Below are 16544 nucleotides of genomic sequence, written 5' to 3'. Positions count from 1 at the left end.
AATATCTAATTACTTGAGCAAGGAGACCCAAGGAGACCCAGTGCCAGACACTATTATACTATTACATTGAAAGATTTAAAGGCAGCTCCAGTGAATATATTTCACTTATTCACTAACAATCGCAGATTGAAGATGGGAACTAACTGAATGATAAAGGAATACGATGAGAATGGAAGAATAGATTACTGCTTCTTTTCTTTGGCATCTTTGGCTTCTTTATTATCTTTGCTATCCTTTTTCTCTTCTTTGCTGTCGTCTTTATTTTCTTTTTTGTCATCTTCCTTTTTGTCATCTTCCTTTTTGTCAGCTTCTTTTTTGTCTCCTTCTTTCGTCGAACCTTCCTTCTTCTCACCTTCTTTATTCAGTTCTTTCTTCTCATCTTTTTGACCTGGCAATGGCGGATGGCCCTCTCTAACTTGTTCAAGTAAGTTTCCATTCTCATCCAACAAACCTTGCTTAGCCAACTTTTCCTTTTGTTTATTGAACTCATAAACCTTTCGGTCTTCAGCCAACTTCTGTCTTCTGTTCTCATCGTCAATGTTCTTCAAGATTTTCTCCATTTCTTGATAGTAGTCGAGCTCCTCGGTATCTTTATCCTTGGTATCTTTCTTCAATAATTCAACATAGGCGGTAATTTTGTCACATACATCTTTCTTATCTAACTCCTGCTTTGTCCAGAATTCTTCACTTGTTATGGATAAGCATGCGAACCATTTTGAAATAGTATGGAATCTTAACTCCCAATCCACAATTCCTAATCTTTTGTAGGTAGAGCCTGGCGAGTTCAATTGACGTTGTGAAAAGATGTCCAGCTCCTCATCTGATGCAGTTCTAAAGTTTTCAAATGGATCAATTTTGAACTTGGTTGGATTCATAAACAATACTTTTGGCATCTCAAATACCTCTTGACGGTGAATTGTCTCAATCTTTCCAGTAACATCGTTAACTTTATCTTCAGGAATTAGCTTCCTGTGATACTCACCGAACTTGTTTCTCAAGGTTTGGGTAAAACCACTGACTTCATAAGGGTTCAAACGAGTATCGAATTTCAATTGTTCTCTTATGTACTTTTTCCAAGCCTTGAAGAAGTCAAGGTTATCACGAGGGTCCGAAACAAGATTTGCGATTTTGTCATTGTGGTTCTTATCCAGTCCGATGAAAGCCATTTCATTCTCTACAAGATGATAAGGTTCACCGATCACTTCAAGAGCTGCTACCCATGTTTCTCTGTCCCCCTGATCAGGAGCTCCTTGGTAGAGCAAAGGGTAATAGTAATCTGGACCGTAGAGATTATAGTAAACAGCTAACAATATACTTTTGAAGTGACGTCTCTTGGAGAGTGCAAACTGGCCACCATCAGTACTGATAGCAGAAGGTACTCCTGAGAAGTCATGGAAGGCTACTTCGGTGTCCTGGTCTTTCTGTAAGTAATCAACCCAGGATTCATCATTAGCGATACCAGTACGACGGACAATCTCCCCTCTTTCCAATTGGGCAATGTCATAGAACAAGGGAGAAGTTTGACGTTGAACGCTATGTGGCCAGAGCATAAATCCAGTGGTGAGGTAGGGCTCTGAGAAGAGCAAGTTGTCAATGTTTCTGATGGCCAAATTATGTGGATCAAGTACGATCATATGGTTAAATGACGAGTAAAGTATAGCAAAAGCTCTCAATTGCTGTGGTTGAAGTTTGAGTTCCTCCCAGAGCTCAGGTCCGAGCTCTCTCTCCATTACCAAACATTTAGCGTTGAATTTGACGGGAAGAAGTTCGTCACAGATCTGGGTATCAAACTCTTCTTCAGTGTTGAGAATAAGTTCAATTGGAAGTTTTGATCCTTCGTTTCTCAATTGGAAGATCAGAACAAGAGCAGCTCCGATATCTTTTCCTCCGCCTGTGATTAAAATTCCATGGCCATGATTGAATTCCATTGGAGGTTCTTCTAAGTTCTTGAGTGTCTTGACAAGAGCATCATGACCAGCAGCTAAAGGCTTACTCTTTTCCACAGGTAAATTCGCTCCTTCAAGTAAGGTCTTTTGCGATAAAGGTTGATCTGGAATGTCGTTTACTAAAGCGAATCTAATAGGCTTTCCTTTCTCGTTATTTGACAAAGCATCGCACTTTGGCTTGTTTTCTACAAGAAATTCTCTGATGATGGTGCTATAATACTCCTGTTTGTTCAAAATTCTGTCTAGCGCTTCGTCGAATTTCTGAGGGAAGTCATCTGGAAGTGAGACCTCTGGCAAGCCAGTTTCACGGAACAACTTTAAGAAATCAAATTGTTTAATGTTGGTGTAATAATCGTGATAGTACTGTGACTTAAGCTCATTGAATAGCGAATATGAAAGTTTCATCTCTTTGAAGTACTTACGAGTGTATTGCTCAGTGATCTCCTTTTTAAGTAATTCCTTCATTTCAGCAGTATATTTCACACGGATATCGTTGTTCAATGAGACAAGGAACTTGTCCTTATTCTCTTTCTCGATCTTGAGCTTCAACTGCTCCTCAAGCTCTTTCTGCTTTGACTTTGTGAGCTCTTTCACGAGACCCTGTACGTACTCTTTGTCGTCCACTCTGTCAATTTCTGTTTGAAGCCTGCTGTTCTTCCTACCTCCTGTCACGTACGTTTCTCCTCCTGAACCTGTGACAGGTATGGGATCTTCGTTATCATATGAAAGGAGGTAGAGGTTCACCACGGTGATGATAACAATCATCACCACTAGGAGCGCCGGAAGCGGCGATGAAAGACGACCTGATGTGATCATTGTGCGATGCATTTACTCGGTTTGGTATGTACCAATGAGTATTTATGAATATAGATATGAAATTGAATTTCGTTCCGTGGTTTCTTTATACCAAGGGAACTCTTTAGGCTGAGATAAGCGTACTACCACTAATAAGAGTAACTAGTGGTTCTATTTGGACGATTTCTCGGACTTTTGGCGGGTCTGAAGCAGACTTTCGCTGGGTTACACGCCAATATTGAATAACAATCCCAGATGAAAATAACACCGTCTTTTCGGGATTTCTTCAAGGATCCAGAATCAAAACGAGTGAACGCTATTGACAAAAGTTGGACAAATTCAAAAAAGAAAAATCCACACTTCAAAGATAGAACGGATTTCTAAGGATTAGCAGTTCTTCTTCTCTTTTTGTTCTTCTTCTTCTTATTATTATTATTATTATAAATTAATAAAAAGCTATTTGTTGAGCTTCTCTCCAGTCTTTGACTAACCAAAAACAACTATCAAGAGTAGAAAAGAAAATCAACTATCAACTCTTTCAACTCTCTCAACAAAAGACGTGAAACTTGACCTTTCTTCAATAGAAAACTGATCTCTGGTAGAATGAACTCTTCAACAACGAAAGAACGAACTCTAAACTCTGATAGAAAGAACTCTAACTCTGAATGAACTCTGAATGAACTCTTCAACAGCGAAAGAAACAAATACCAATTTGATTCCTTCGATTCCAAATTCCTTTATTTTCAAAGGTCCGGATATTTTTTTAAGTTGATGCACTTTTCAAAGCGTGTTAAGAAACGACTCCAGAGATTAGGTGGATTGGAGAGGTCTGGCGTGTAAGGAGGATGTGGTGGGGTAGTGTGGAGTAGTGAGAGTTTATTTGGTAGGAGGGAGAAAGAGGAAGAGAATGAGAAAGAGAAAGAGAGAATGAGAAAGAGAGAATGAGAAGGAGGATGGAAAAGAAAGAGAAAGAGAAAGAGAGAAAGAGAGAAAGAGTAACAGGAAAAGAAAGGCAGTGACAAGCAGAACGACAGAACGACAGTGAGAATCAGAATCTGATGAAAGAGAAAGTGACAGAGACAGACACACACACACAACCAGAACGACGAATATGTGCTGTACAAACACGTACATTACGTCCCGAAGTAATTCTTCCGATCAGGACGAGTGACATTCGAGTTTCGTGGAGGTGTGAGTGGCAGATTGGACTGAGTTTCTATCACATTATGCTGATGATGATCTAGTGTTCGTCCGTTCATCATCCAACTTCTCCCTCATCACCTCCTCATCATCATCTACTCCCTCATTTTCACCAAGACGCATGGTCTATAACACTTCTGCTGCCTCATCTTTCCTTAATTAATGCAACTCTGGGCTTGTTCCTAATAACAGCTACTGATTCCCCTGGTTCATTTCCTTACTGGGAAGACGTGCTAGCGCCTCCTCGTAGTGGGGGTGGTTATATTATGAAATATAAGGCACATACACTACAGAATCTGGATTAGGAGGAGTTTGAATGTGATTAATACTCTAAATATTATTTTTTATTTTTTATTTTATTTTCTTTTCTTTGGTTTTGTTTGTTGGTGAGTTAGGTCCTGCTACAGGAGGTGTGTTCATCTACAAAGGACAATGAATAAGTGAACAAGTGAATAAATGAACAAGTGAATAATTTATTCACCTTGGGACCCAGTGGGTTTATGCCCAGTGTATTTCTGACGCGTTAGGAGCATCTTATATCGAGCTAGAGAAAAATAGGGACATCGCATTATGAAGATAATCGACATTCGTTCGAGGTTCACGTTGTTAGAGGAACGGAAAAACTCATGTGGCTCTTATTCTTTCATGTTTATGCCCATCAGGAATGTCTTGGAACTGTCGCAAGACCGTTCCTGCTGTTTCTGGTGGAAGGGAGAAATTTTGGGAGTGTCAAGTACATCCCATTTTCAAGTTGGAGCCGTTTCCTACGTCAAACTTTTTCTTAATTAGCATTCCTGTTAAGAACTTTTTAATGGTAACCTTAAAGTGATAGTTTATCTCTCCTTCGTATATTTTCGCCAGTAAAGTAAAATTCGTATCACCGTATCATATCACTTTCGCGTGATCTTGCCCCGATCCTTCCACTTTATCCCCTCCCACCACGATGTGGGTTCGTTCCGTTTTCCTGTTTCCCTTTCTTCTTCTCGGCGTACACATCTGTCGGTGCATGCGTGTCTTTGTTCTTTTTTTTGTATCACCAACGAAACCCGCCATTGCAGCTTCGTGAAAAATTCTCATTAAACGGAGTCTATCGTGACCTCTTGGTCTGCTAAGGTTCACACGACCTCATCTCCTCGAGGTCTGAAATTGGATCATCGAGCTGCCTCGTATTTAAGGCCATTTCGCCGCTGGACAATACCACTGGATTCCAATTTGACGTCCTCCGACGCCTTACTGGTTCTGGAGCCCGGTGGTCGATTCAGATCTAAGATTACGCAGACGCACATATAATTACCTGTGTAAAGCCACGGTATTTGAATGGCTTTAGTCGTGTTAGTTAGAGTCGGGTAGCACAATAGGGCTGCACACCAGCAAAATTACTGTAGATGAACCATGGTTGTCGGAGTGAATAGGTAAGTGTGGTGCCGGATAATAAGCGTTATCGGGAAAGCTAATGAGGATCGCGAGGCACTAAAGATAAACAATGCAGAACACGATTTTCAATTTCAATTATAATAGGTATTGTGCAGTTACTCTGGAAGACGTGTTGCTTGGTTGGAAGAAGCCAACGTGACTCCATTGACTCGACTATCCACACAAGATAGAGTAGTGTAACCTCGAACTGTAGTTCTCCTGAACGAGTAGTGTACCATGCTTGGAACCACGTTTTCCCAGATCGCCATATAGCATCTCTTCCAGGGGAAATGTAACCTGAATCCACAGATCTAAATGCGGTTAAACTACTTCGTTTATGGAGTACTGTAATCCTCCTTGAAGGGGTTTCTAATCGATCTTCTATTTTATCCAAGAGCTAATATGCTGTCGGAAGAAGGCTCATAAACTATAATTTTATAGATTGATATATTCTTGAACGCAGCTGTAATCTGAATCGTTCTAATGGAACTCGTTGTGGGTTAATAAGGCAAATATGTACATAACTTACCATAACCGTTCGTGATTCCTTGTTTTCATTGAAATTGCACCCATTTCTGTAAGATTTTTACAATTTGGAAAATTATGTTCAATTTTCTTAAAATACAAAGTAACCAATTCTCCCCCATATTCTAGTAACATTTCTATGATTTTTTCAGTCAGAATGGAAGAAATCATCAATATAAAGCTATGACAGAGAAATAAAGGCAAAAGAAGAAGTTTCCAGGGATTTTTCCATAAATTTATAAATTTTGGATTTTCAGAAATTTTGTCCAACATCTCTTAACATTCCTGGACAACTATTTTTCCAATAAAAGGGCGTGTGGTCTAGTGGTATGATTCTCGCTTTGGGCTAAAGATTTAACGATCTGAATACAAATATGCGAGAGGCCCTGGGTTCAATTCCCAGTATGCCCCTTTATTTTTTCAATTTTAATTTGACACCATCCCCGATTTGCAGTTCCGAAGCAACTGGTTTGTTTTAAAAACTAATGTAGCATTTCTTGTCTGTCTGTTTCACTGTCATGGCAACTCTTGAACATCTTCCATGTTCGTCATGGTAATGGCATCATTTTCTTTTGACGAGTTAATGTAGTTCCATTTTTTTGCATCATCGTCGCACCACAATGAGGCTAAATACCAGTTCTATTGTGAACATTACGTTACAACTTGACTTGAACGAGGTTTAGCGAGGAAGTGGACGGAACCACATAGCGCTAGACTCTCTGTGTCATACTAAGAATACCAAAAACAAAAAACCAAAAAAAAGAAAGGAAAATAGGTGTTGGTAGGAATTGCTGGTGTGTTATAATGATACCCGCGAGATTCGAACTCGCGCCTCCGAAGAGACCAGGACCTTACCCTGGCGCCTTAGACCAACTCGGCCAGAGTACCCAATTCCTGTGAAATGTTTTGTCGGACAGAACTATGAGAAGCAAAACTCACGTGACCAGAATTTTCCGCTGCCAAAAGGACCACTTGCCCAATGGACTTATGAAAAACCGATTTTACTACGAGTTTGCTGCCTCGAGTATCATATCACCCATCGTACTACTGTCAGGAATGTACAAAGGATGTTACCCGTTTATCCACTAGTCTTTTCGTCAGTGTAGAATCTCTCTATGCTGTTCTCGCCCCATCGCCAGTCTCAATTTCGGCTATTCGATGAGCCGCACGTAGCATCCTCGGAATTGCCCCACATGAAAAATCGGATCAGAGTATAAGAATTCAGTGATTTTTCAAGAAGTTTAAAATTGAATAATTCGAATTGTAATTATAGGTTTCTATTGCTAGATACGGGTAGGTGACCACATTAGGTAGTATGCTAAGAAATTACGCGCTCAAAAGAGGGATTTTAAGACCGTTGGCTGCAAGATGCTGTAGGTATTCTTCCTCGGTTGCATTAGACAGATATGATAATCTGTATACGACTGTAGTGTTTGACCAAGAACACTCGGTTCAGTTTAACAACGCTTTTCTCAGAGATTCTTGTAAAGCTCCAGAATCGGTTGACCCATTCTCGAGCCAAAAGCTCTTCACTACGGCTGAAATCGCTAAAAACTTGACGGTAAACTCACCTCCAGTCATCAAGGAAAACGACAATGAACTGGTGTTGAAGATTGAATGGAACCAAAATGGCAAGATCTCGAGATCCGAGTATCCAGAAAGCTTTTTGAGGAAGTTCATTAATTCGGAGTCTCGTGAAAAGGGAAAATTCTTCCCTGCTGATAGAACTCCTTGGCACAACAAAGAACTTGTGGAGAATATCGATAGCTTGCAAGTCGAGTACCTGGAGTACTTTGATGACAAGACTTTCTTCAAGACATTGCTGAACCTTAATAGATATGGACTTTCCTTTGTCAACTCGATTCCAAATCCTACTGAGACTTCAGGTTTGGAAAAGATGAATGAAGAAAATGCTTATCAATGGCCTGTAGCCAAGTTGGCAGATAGGTTTGGCTACATAAAGAAGACTTTCTATGGAACGTTATTCGATGTGAAGAACGAAAAGGAAGAAGCCAAAAATATTGCAAACACCAACACATTTTTACCTTTGCATATGGACCTTTTGTACTACGAGTCTCCACCAGGCTTGCAGTTGCTTCATTTCATCCAAAACTCAACCCTTGGGGGAGAAAACGTCTTCTGTGACTCATTCCTCGCCGCAGAGCACGTTAAAAAGGTTGATCCACAAGCTTACTTGGCGTTGAAGATAGTTCCAGTGACATATCATTATGATAACAATAACGAGTACTACTTCTATAAAAGACCCGTGGTTGTCGAGGACGAAGGTAAGATTGTCACAGTCAACTACGCTCCACCATTCCAAGGGCCCTTCGAATTTGGTGTGACTAACAATGATTCACACAAGACTGACTTGGACTTGGCTAAGGATGCTGCTGAAGCATCTTTGTTCCAAGACTTTATTAGAGGATTCCAACTTTTCGAGGACTTCATCAATGATCCTCAGAACCACTATCAAGTCAAGATGCCAGAAGGTGCATGTGTAATCTTCGACAATAGAAGAGTTTTACACTCTCGTCTTGAGTTCTCTGATGAGAATGGTGGAGACAGATGGCTTATGGGAACATACGTTGATGGCGATAGTTTCCGCTCCAAGTTGAGAATGGGCTACAGAAAGTTCACATAAAATCACGTTTGACGTTTAATGGACCTCTACTTAAGCATGCAATGTGTAAATAGATTATTACTTCCGATACAGAGTAAGCGGATTACTTATGATATATATTCATTTCCTTTTGGAATTAACGAAAAATGTACAATGTTTTTTATGAAGTTGAAGCTAGAATACAATAAACAGAACTGTAGAGATTTTAATAGGCGTAACCACCATATGAACCGCTTGGAGGACGTGCGCGATCTGTGTTGGTTGGCGCCCTTGAGTTCGAAATATATGACTTAAAAGTCTGCTTGAACCCGTTACATAAACGGAGCATGTTAGGATACAAGAAACCCTTCAAGGTGTAGCCGTCAACCTCAGTTCTTACATACCAGGAGTTAACTGGAGTGGTTGCGCTGACCTTGAATAATAACAAGAAACTTCCTGGAGATTTGTGATCAAAACAGAAAACGTAAGCACTACTCTTTGGGTTGGCTCTAGTATAGGATTCCAACCATTCGTTGACCTCGGAAAGAGTACCTTCTCTGAACTTAGGATGACGAGTCATCTCAAGTACCTTCTTTGCAATCGCTTGGATGTGTTGGAAGATCAATTGATCAAGATCAGAGTATTTCTTTCCATCAACAATGTATTCTTTTACTCTTCCTCCAGTACGTTCCTGAACAAGTAAATGCTGGAACAAGTTATTGGATACCTTCCAAGTAATCGTCAAAAATTGAGGACCCTTAGAAGAAGGACGGATAACACAGTCACCCACTGATTGAGGTGCCAAGAACTCTTCAGCTTGCTTGTATGAGAAGTTACGGAACAATGGATGCTGCACATTTCTTGTTTTGGCCATCTTTGCTCTTTCCTTAGCACGCTCTTTATTCCAGTCTTCTTCCTCCGCAGAGAAATCCCATTTACCATCTTCCTTGGCAAAACGAGGAGCGGAAGCATTTTTAAGATCAGAGTCGAGTAAACTCAAAGATGCAGTAAAAGTATCATAAAAGACATCCAAGATGACAGCCTGAACAATCTGGCCCTGATTGAGGTCAATTCCTTCTGGGATCTTATCTTCCTCGATATTTCCCTGAACCAATGATGATGTGACGACCTTCGCAAAACGGATCTTGGCCTGCTCATAATCTCTGAAGTTCTTTCCAACCTTCACGACAGTTACCGGTATAACAACATTACGCGAGAAAGTCTCTTGAGTTTCACCAGTCAACATCTGGAATACCTCAGCGCTGTCCAAGATGTGGAATGTTCTTCTTAATTCTTCGAAGTTGTTCACAAGTTCTTCCTTGATCATCTGAAGAGTAGCATACTTCTTCTTACCGAATTTAGTCTCCAATTCTTTACCGTAAGCTACCAAGTTAAGTTCATCAACCTTGTTCACACCTTCTTGCATCAACTGGTAAATGATACCACCTTGTTCTTCGATATGTGCCATGTCTTCTTCATCTAAGTCAAGAGCATCAGCTGCCATCTTTCTAGCCAAGTCGTAGTCCTCTGGGTGAATTCTGGTGGCATCCAAGAGTTCGATTGTTGAGTCTCTAACAGCGGAACCTTCATCAAATGGAATATTCAAGAAGGAAGAGCAGTTAATGAAAATGTTAGCTGTTGTAAGTTCACTTTCAATTAAGTCACTTCTATTAGACAAATTTGACCCTAATTTTGAGTTGATATTTCTAATAAGACCAGAGGACTTACGTGGACCCAAACCAGAAACGAAGGGTAACAATTGTGCAACATACGGATCTCTAACTGCTTCATTAATCTCTACTCCAACCATGTTGATAATATCAACGAAGACAGATTCAATTGCCTCCTTCACGGAGTCAGCCAGAATTAATTTTTGGTGCTCGTGGAAGTTCAACGAGAGAATATCGTCTTTAAGTGCAACATACTCCAAAAGTGGATTTTGGACATAACGTGCAACACCGACACAGTACTTGATTAAGGAAGGCTTGTCTGAGAATTCTTGACTAGCTCTTTCAGAGTTTTGGTACAACCTAGCGGTCTCATCTTGACCCCAAATCACATTAAGCAATGGAGGGTTGCTTTGATCTTGAAGTTCATCAACGTTAGCGGTGATATTGTTGCTTTCAACAAAGTTTTTCACACAATCGAAGAGCCTCTTACTGTTGGCATTGAATCCAGCAACGACAATGAGATCTGGCTTGGCGTATACCAAACTTTTGTCAAAAAATTCCTTTAATTGGCCTGAGAACTGCTCTTCGTTTTCTCTGTTACTTGTTGGATTGACGTCTGACTTGAAGTACTCATCAATTTTTCCGGTTTCCCTCAAGAAAACACCAACAACAGCACTATCAAAGTCACCCTTACCAAAAGTCAAAGCTAAAACGTTAGGCTTGGTACCCTTATCAAAGCCAAATGGAGTGTAAGGGGCTTGGTCAATTCTCCCTAAAAATCTTCTACGCACTTCAGAAGCAACCAAACGCTCACACTCTCTTCTTAAATCTTCCTTGGTATTTAAAGCCACCATCTGTGACAACTTCTTGAATGCTAATTGTAATGCCTGTTCCCTCTCCTTGTTCCATTTGTCTGAAATTTCAGAAGAACCATCTGACTTTAAACAGTTGAAGATACATTGGAACCAATTATCGTAGTCCTTGGTTTCGACTTTGATCACAGCCAAACCGGAGCTCTCAGCTTCGAGCATTCTCAATAAGACATCTGGTTGTCTAACCAAATCAGCTGGAGAACGATTGATTGCGTACTTGATATCAGCATATGGACTATGTTTATCGATGATGGCTCTTCCTTTTTCGGTGATGGCTACACTAATCAGCGCAAAGGCTTTGAAAGTTTGTCTAACTTCGTGACGGATTTTAGGGTTCTGGAAAATTTCTTCTGCGAAAGTTCTTCTAATAGCATCTCTAGCAGTCTTTTCGTCCTTGAAAATAACCTCATCATCTTCACACAATTTCTCTACCAAGTCCTCTGGGGACTCAAGGGAGTCATCGGTGGCGTGAATTCTATATGGAACTTCGAATTTCTTTGAACTCTGATCTTGGACATTCTCACCAAACTCCTTTGCGGAGATACCATATGCTTTAACTGCATCATACAATACATTTTCTCTAATTCTCTCAAACAATGCATATTTAGAGTGCTTCTTACCTGGTTTTGCTGCTTCACTGTTGTCTTCTGTTTCTTCTGATTGGTTTTTAGCAGCAAGGTCTCGTATCTCAGATGAGTAAGTAAATTGGATGTAGTCATGGAGATCTTGAACAGCAACCATTGTGTCCAAAGATTTGATGTCCTTGACAAGATCATCATCAAGTTGTAAACCATCTATCAATTTCTCTGTATTCAATCTCTTTTCATAGAGAGAATGGTATTCTATGTCTAGCTGGACTATTCTCCACAAGTCATCTTCATATAAGAGCTTGTGCACTTCGTTATCTATGGTACCGTCTGGATTCTCGACTTCTCTCGAGAATAACAAGAAATCTCTACGGTGTGTCCAGATGAAAGGGACTTCGTAGGCATCCTTCGAGACGAATTCTACGACTTTGCCAACAGCTTCTTTGAATGGAGCCTCCAAGAAACCATTGAACAAGCCCTGCTTCTCTTTGAAAAGAATAGCTGCTACCCATTCCTTCTCACTATCCAATTCTTCGCCTTCTAAATCAATATAATTCAAGTTGGCACGGAACTTTTGGTATCTTTCTGGAATATCAATGATACGGATCAAATTATCCTCTTCTGTTAACATACGTTCTTTCAACTCGGAATGTTCGAAAACTTCATCCAACGATGTTGGTTCAAGAGCATCTCCATTACCTTCGTCTTCCATTTCCTGAGCATCAAGTGCCCATTCGTATTCGGCTCCGTTACCGAAGACTTCAAAAAGCTGTTGAAGACTCTCTCTGTCTACACTAGAAAGCTTAGAGATATCTAATCTTGGACCAGCTTTCTTTGCTCTTTGACGTTCTTTAGTTTTTGCACGGCGAGTTTCTTCATCGTCTCCATCGGAGAACTCATCTTCTTCAATGAAATCCTCGAATTCATCAAGGATATTGGCTCTTCCATGGTCACGAGAACCAGCGTCTTCTTCCTCAAGTTCTTCGTCCTCTGCGCCCTCATCATCGGAGAACATGTCATTTAATCCTGATCTCGTCGGACGTTCCTCTCTTGTTTGAGTTTCCTGAGTTTCTTCTTCGGTTTCTTGTTGTGCTCTCTTAAGTCTCTTGAATTTTCCAGTCAGCGAGCTGGACGATGGTTTGGCACCGGAGTTCTCTAAAAGTAATTCCAAATCATCGGCGTCCAAAGCATCGTCGTCGGCGGGGGCAGCTCGTTTTTCTCTATTCCTTTTCTTGTGCTTTCTTCTTTTACTGGAGCGGACTTCTTCCTCGTCGTCGTCCACGATGAATCCCTCTCTCACTTTCTGGATGGCTTCTTCATCTTCATCGTCGTCGTCTTCTTCTGATGAATCGAGAACGTCATCTCCATCTTCGTCCGAGCTGTTGTTGGATGCATCATCGCGAATTTCACGCTCTTCTTCTTCCCTGGCCATTCTGTGTGGTTATGGCCTAATTGTGTGTGTGAAATCAAGGTTTCTGGAATGTCCACCGTTTAACCGCTGACTACAACTGTTACTTGTCTCAATGGCTATATTAATGCAATTCAAAGCGCTACTGAAAACGTCCAATCCACCAAAAAAATCCAGATTGCGGTTCGAAACTCCTTCTTACAGGTTCTATGCCGTTTTCCACCGGAGACGCCTTGTATGATGATGAACTCCTGGGTTGTTTCTTCCTTCAGTTGGCTGTAAAAACAGTCATTTTCAATGTTAACTTTTGGTGGAGGAAAATGAAAAACTCTGAGGGCCGGGTAATGGCGAGGGTTGTGAGGACCTGTACATTATGTTTACCAATGTGCAGGTGAATTAACTATGTGAGTGTGAGTCGCCGATGGTTCTTATGTGTGGTTCTTATGCATGCGTTCTTGTGTATGGGTTATTTGGTGGAGTCAAGGGAGAGAGAGAGAGAGAGAGAGAGAATTATAAGGGTGCAAAAGAGACAAACAAGAGGAACAAAAGGTGAATGGAAGAAAATCGAGGTGAAAAATCGACATCTCCCGAAATTCCCATATTTGACTTTCCTATATTTCATATTTCAATTAATAATGTTACTGTAGTTCTCTCTGTTGGTTATCTACGGTGAATTCGTTAACTATGGAAGAGAATGTGCTGCGAATTTTTAATAGTGAGAGTGTTTAGTATGGAGTGGTGTGAGGTTTAGGGTGGAGGGTACTTTGACGTTGTTATTGTATTTATTGTTGATAATATGTATGTGCATATGGCAGTACATACCGTATGCCCGCCATCCAATGGTACCCGATGAAACTCGGATATTAAGGTGCCAATTTAACTCTTCCTCAGGCTTACATGGGTGGAAAGCTGCGAAATCTTCGTCGGGTGAACTGAAAGCTATCCAGATTGGCAAAAGCTGGAAATTACCACTTCTATGGTAATGTGGTGTTCTGTTGAGCTTGAACAAGAACCACATCAAGCAGAAGAGATAGAATATCTCTTTCAGTGCACTTGGCTTTGAGTGCATGTCAGTATGGGAGGGTGGGTAAGACTCTCTTTCAGTCGTAGTTCACACAATATCTACCCACCTTGTATATTTCTATTATATCGTCGTTCTATGAACTTGTTTCCTAAAAGAACACTTCTTTTTAACCATATTCCCTATTCAACTTCTTATTGAATTGCCTATTCTTATCATTAATATAGCCTGAAACCTCGTCGTCGTCCTTGTTTCGTCTTCGTTTCATCCTTCTTACATTTGATTCCTGGATATTATTTACAAGTGATGCCACGGCTGATGCCGAATGTTTGGTATCAAATACGGGAATGTTAGCACCCTCTTGGACAGCTCGTTGCTGTTGCTTCTTCTTGTCCTTCTCATAACTTTCCTTATCCACTTCCAAATTGCCAATTTCCTTCTTATATGATAACTCCGCAAGTTTATTAAGGTTCAGATATCCCCTTTTCTGTTGGTATTCGCCTATGGACTTCTTCTTTGCTTCCCACTTCTCAGCTTCCTCGATGGTATATTCTCTATTTCCTTTGGTTTCTTGGGGCTTGTACACCTCTTCGCCATCTTCAGCACTATTAATTTTTGCTTCGTCCTTCCTGGCCTGAATCGACTTGAGTTTCTGGTTTTTGAGGTCTTGTATCACTTCCTTTTTATTCAATATTTCACTTTCTTTCTTCTTTTGTTTAAGAGCTTTGAGCCGTGCCAACTTCTCTGCAACTGTCTCCTTCTTGGGAACCCCTTCGGACTCCGATTTTTCTACCGAGGAAACAGAAGATGTGGTCTCTTTCATTGGACACAACAACTTTTTTTCACCGTATCTAACACTTGTCTTATCGCAAATAGGACTTCTTCATCTTCAAAAGTCAACTCATTGCATCAATTGAAATAGATAGCAAGCGCGACATTTTGGGGACAACCAGACGTCAAAACGACATTTTTGGAACCATAGACCCTCTTGTAGATTTTATTGGGTTTAATGGTAGATAATTTATGGCTTCTTAAAAGGGAAAACGGGCCAAAAGAGAAAGATGAGTATAAGAGGAAGCAAGATTTCCAATTGAGTTCAAAAATCCCCAAAAACTCCGAAATTGGTATGGAAACTGTCTTCTCTCAACTCATTGGGAACCACCTGCCACAGTTCCCGAGATGTTCCAATTTTTGCAATGTCTATAACACCACTGAAGATGGTGATTTTGACGCCACAAGTAAGCATTCCACCCCAAACTTGGAGGTTGGATACTATAGCCGTGTTTGGCTAATCTATCATTTTCTAAAAGTGACTTCTACTCCGAGTCCGGTTCATTTCAAGAAATAGACAGCCTCCTGACGGATCACGGTCCGATTCGGATACCCCAGAAAAGTGCACCACCAGTTGATGGTAGCTGCTATAAGGAGACTCGGCGTCGTGACCAGGGTATATACAGATCGATGACAGATTTAGTTTGATTTTAGGGTCATATATAAAGGCATTAATTCTGCATTTAGATCGAATTTTTCCAAATATTAATATTTCAATGGAGAAATCGAATGGGAGCCCATTGAACAGTAATAGCAATTGAAAAAGAAGAACCACATAATGTCTACGGAACAGACTCTGACAGAAAAGGAGCAAAAGCTTCTTGACCACATCCTTGGATTGCCAAAGGAAAAGTTGGATTCCATAAGAGGAAGACCAGAAGAGGTTCTTAAGGTAATCGATGACTACTCAAATAATGTGGAGTCATTTATGAACGTAGGGCCACTTAAGGGTAAGGTCATTGTAGACAAAATCAGAGAAGTCAAGCCCAAGGTGATGATAGAATTGGGAGGCTACGTTGGGTACTCGGCCATCTTATTTGCCAATGAATTGCTTGAAGACCCTGCTGCTAAGTACTACAGTTTTGAGATTAATGAAGGCTTCGCTAAAATCGCAAGACAGATCATTCAATTGGCCGGCTTGGAACATAAAGTGACCATTGTCGTGGGCAGGGCCGCCAATTCTTTGGCAGAAATAGCCCATACCTGGGAGGAACAAAAACATTCGTATGTATCCGTAGGATTTGTGTTCATTGACCACTGGAAGAACTTGTATGTCCCAGATCTTAGGGTTTTGGAGTCGTTAAACTTGATTGCTCCAGGAACCGTCATTGCCGCAGACAATATATACTTTCCAGGAGCCCCAGACTATGTTAAGTATGTCCAGGGATCACCTGAGGAGAGAAGAGAACACAATTATTCCGTTCCTAATATCAATGGCCAGGAATATCTTGGAAGATGGAACATCTTATACGAATCCAAGACAATTGCTGTTCCAGAGCCCAACAAGAACAGAACCGATGCTGTTGAGATCACCAAATGTATAGAGTATCTTAATGGTTAATAGGGAAGGGTGCAAAAAAGCCCACACCGCAGCCATTAATACAGCAATTATTGTATGGATATGAATATATGAACTCGATGAGAAATGGAATGGAATAGAGAAGTGTTGTAGGT

The 16544-nt window shown here is 40.7% G+C and overlaps 5 protein-coding genes and 2 non-coding genes across 7 annotated transcripts; 3 read left to right on the top strand and 4 right to left on the bottom strand. All coding sequences in view use genetic code 12, as the record gives it.

Moving 5' to 3' along the window:
• Window positions 1–104: 104 nt before the first annotated feature.
• Window positions 105–3195, bottom strand: MNN26 (Mnn26p). Its single transcript, XM_064920800.1, has 2 exons — window positions 514–3195; window positions 105–341 (listed from the first exon to the last, which is right to left on the bottom strand). Exons 1-2 carry the CDS (start codon window positions 2772–2774, stop codon window positions 140–142), a joined length of 2463 nt encoding a protein of 820 aa, XP_064772416.1. The 5' UTR covers window positions 2775–3195; the 3' UTR covers window positions 105–139.
• Window positions 3196–6189: 2994 nt separating this feature from the next.
• On the top strand, window positions 6190–6290 carry RJT20DRAFT_t150. The gene has a single exon. It is a non-coding gene; the product is annotated as a tRNA-Pro (tRNA).
• A 394-nt stretch (window positions 6291–6684) lies between these two features.
• RJT20DRAFT_t132 lies at window positions 6685–6767 on the bottom strand. Its single transcript has one exon. It is a non-coding gene; the product is annotated as a tRNA-Leu (tRNA).
• A 361-nt stretch (window positions 6768–7128) lies between these two features.
• Window positions 7129–8611, top strand: RJT20DRAFT_130411 (uncharacterized protein). Its single transcript, XM_064917733.1, has one exon. The coding sequence runs from the start codon at window positions 7195–7197 to the stop codon at window positions 8521–8523; it is 1329 nt and encodes a 442-aa protein (XP_064772415.1). The 5' UTR covers window positions 7129–7194; the 3' UTR covers window positions 8524–8611.
• On the bottom strand, window positions 8612–13285 carry SPT6 (chromatin-remodeling histone chaperone). Its single transcript, XM_064917732.1, has one exon. It carries the CDS (start codon window positions 13040–13042, stop codon window positions 8708–8710), a length of 4335 nt encoding a protein of 1444 aa, XP_064772414.1. The 5' UTR covers window positions 13043–13285; the 3' UTR covers window positions 8612–8707.
• Window positions 13286–13924: 639 nt separating this feature from the next.
• On the bottom strand, window positions 13925–14955 carry RJT20DRAFT_57867 (uncharacterized protein). The gene has a single exon (XM_064920799.1). The coding sequence runs from the start codon at window positions 14860–14862 to the stop codon at window positions 14209–14211; it is 654 nt and encodes a 217-aa protein (XP_064772413.1). The 5' UTR covers window positions 14863–14955; the 3' UTR covers window positions 13925–14208.
• Window positions 14956–15648: 693 nt separating this feature from the next.
• RJT20DRAFT_190 (uncharacterized protein) lies at window positions 15649–16431 on the top strand (the record flags this gene model as incomplete). Its single annotated transcript, XM_064919252.1, has 1 exon — window positions 15649–16431. The coding sequence occupies one exon, from the start codon at window positions 15649–15651 to the stop codon at window positions 16429–16431; it is 783 nt and encodes a 260-aa protein (XP_064772412.1).
• Window positions 16432–16544: the final 113 nt, after the last annotated feature.

This window comes from Scheffersomyces xylosifermentans, assembly GCF_036884685.1.
Source record: "Scheffersomyces xylosifermentans strain CBS 12540 chromosome Unknown RJT20scaffold_7, whole genome shotgun sequence".
Taxonomy (NCBI): domain Eukaryota; kingdom Fungi; phylum Ascomycota; class Pichiomycetes; order Serinales; family Debaryomycetaceae; genus Scheffersomyces; species Scheffersomyces xylosifermentans.
This window is presented reverse-complemented; position numbering and strand designations above follow the sequence as displayed.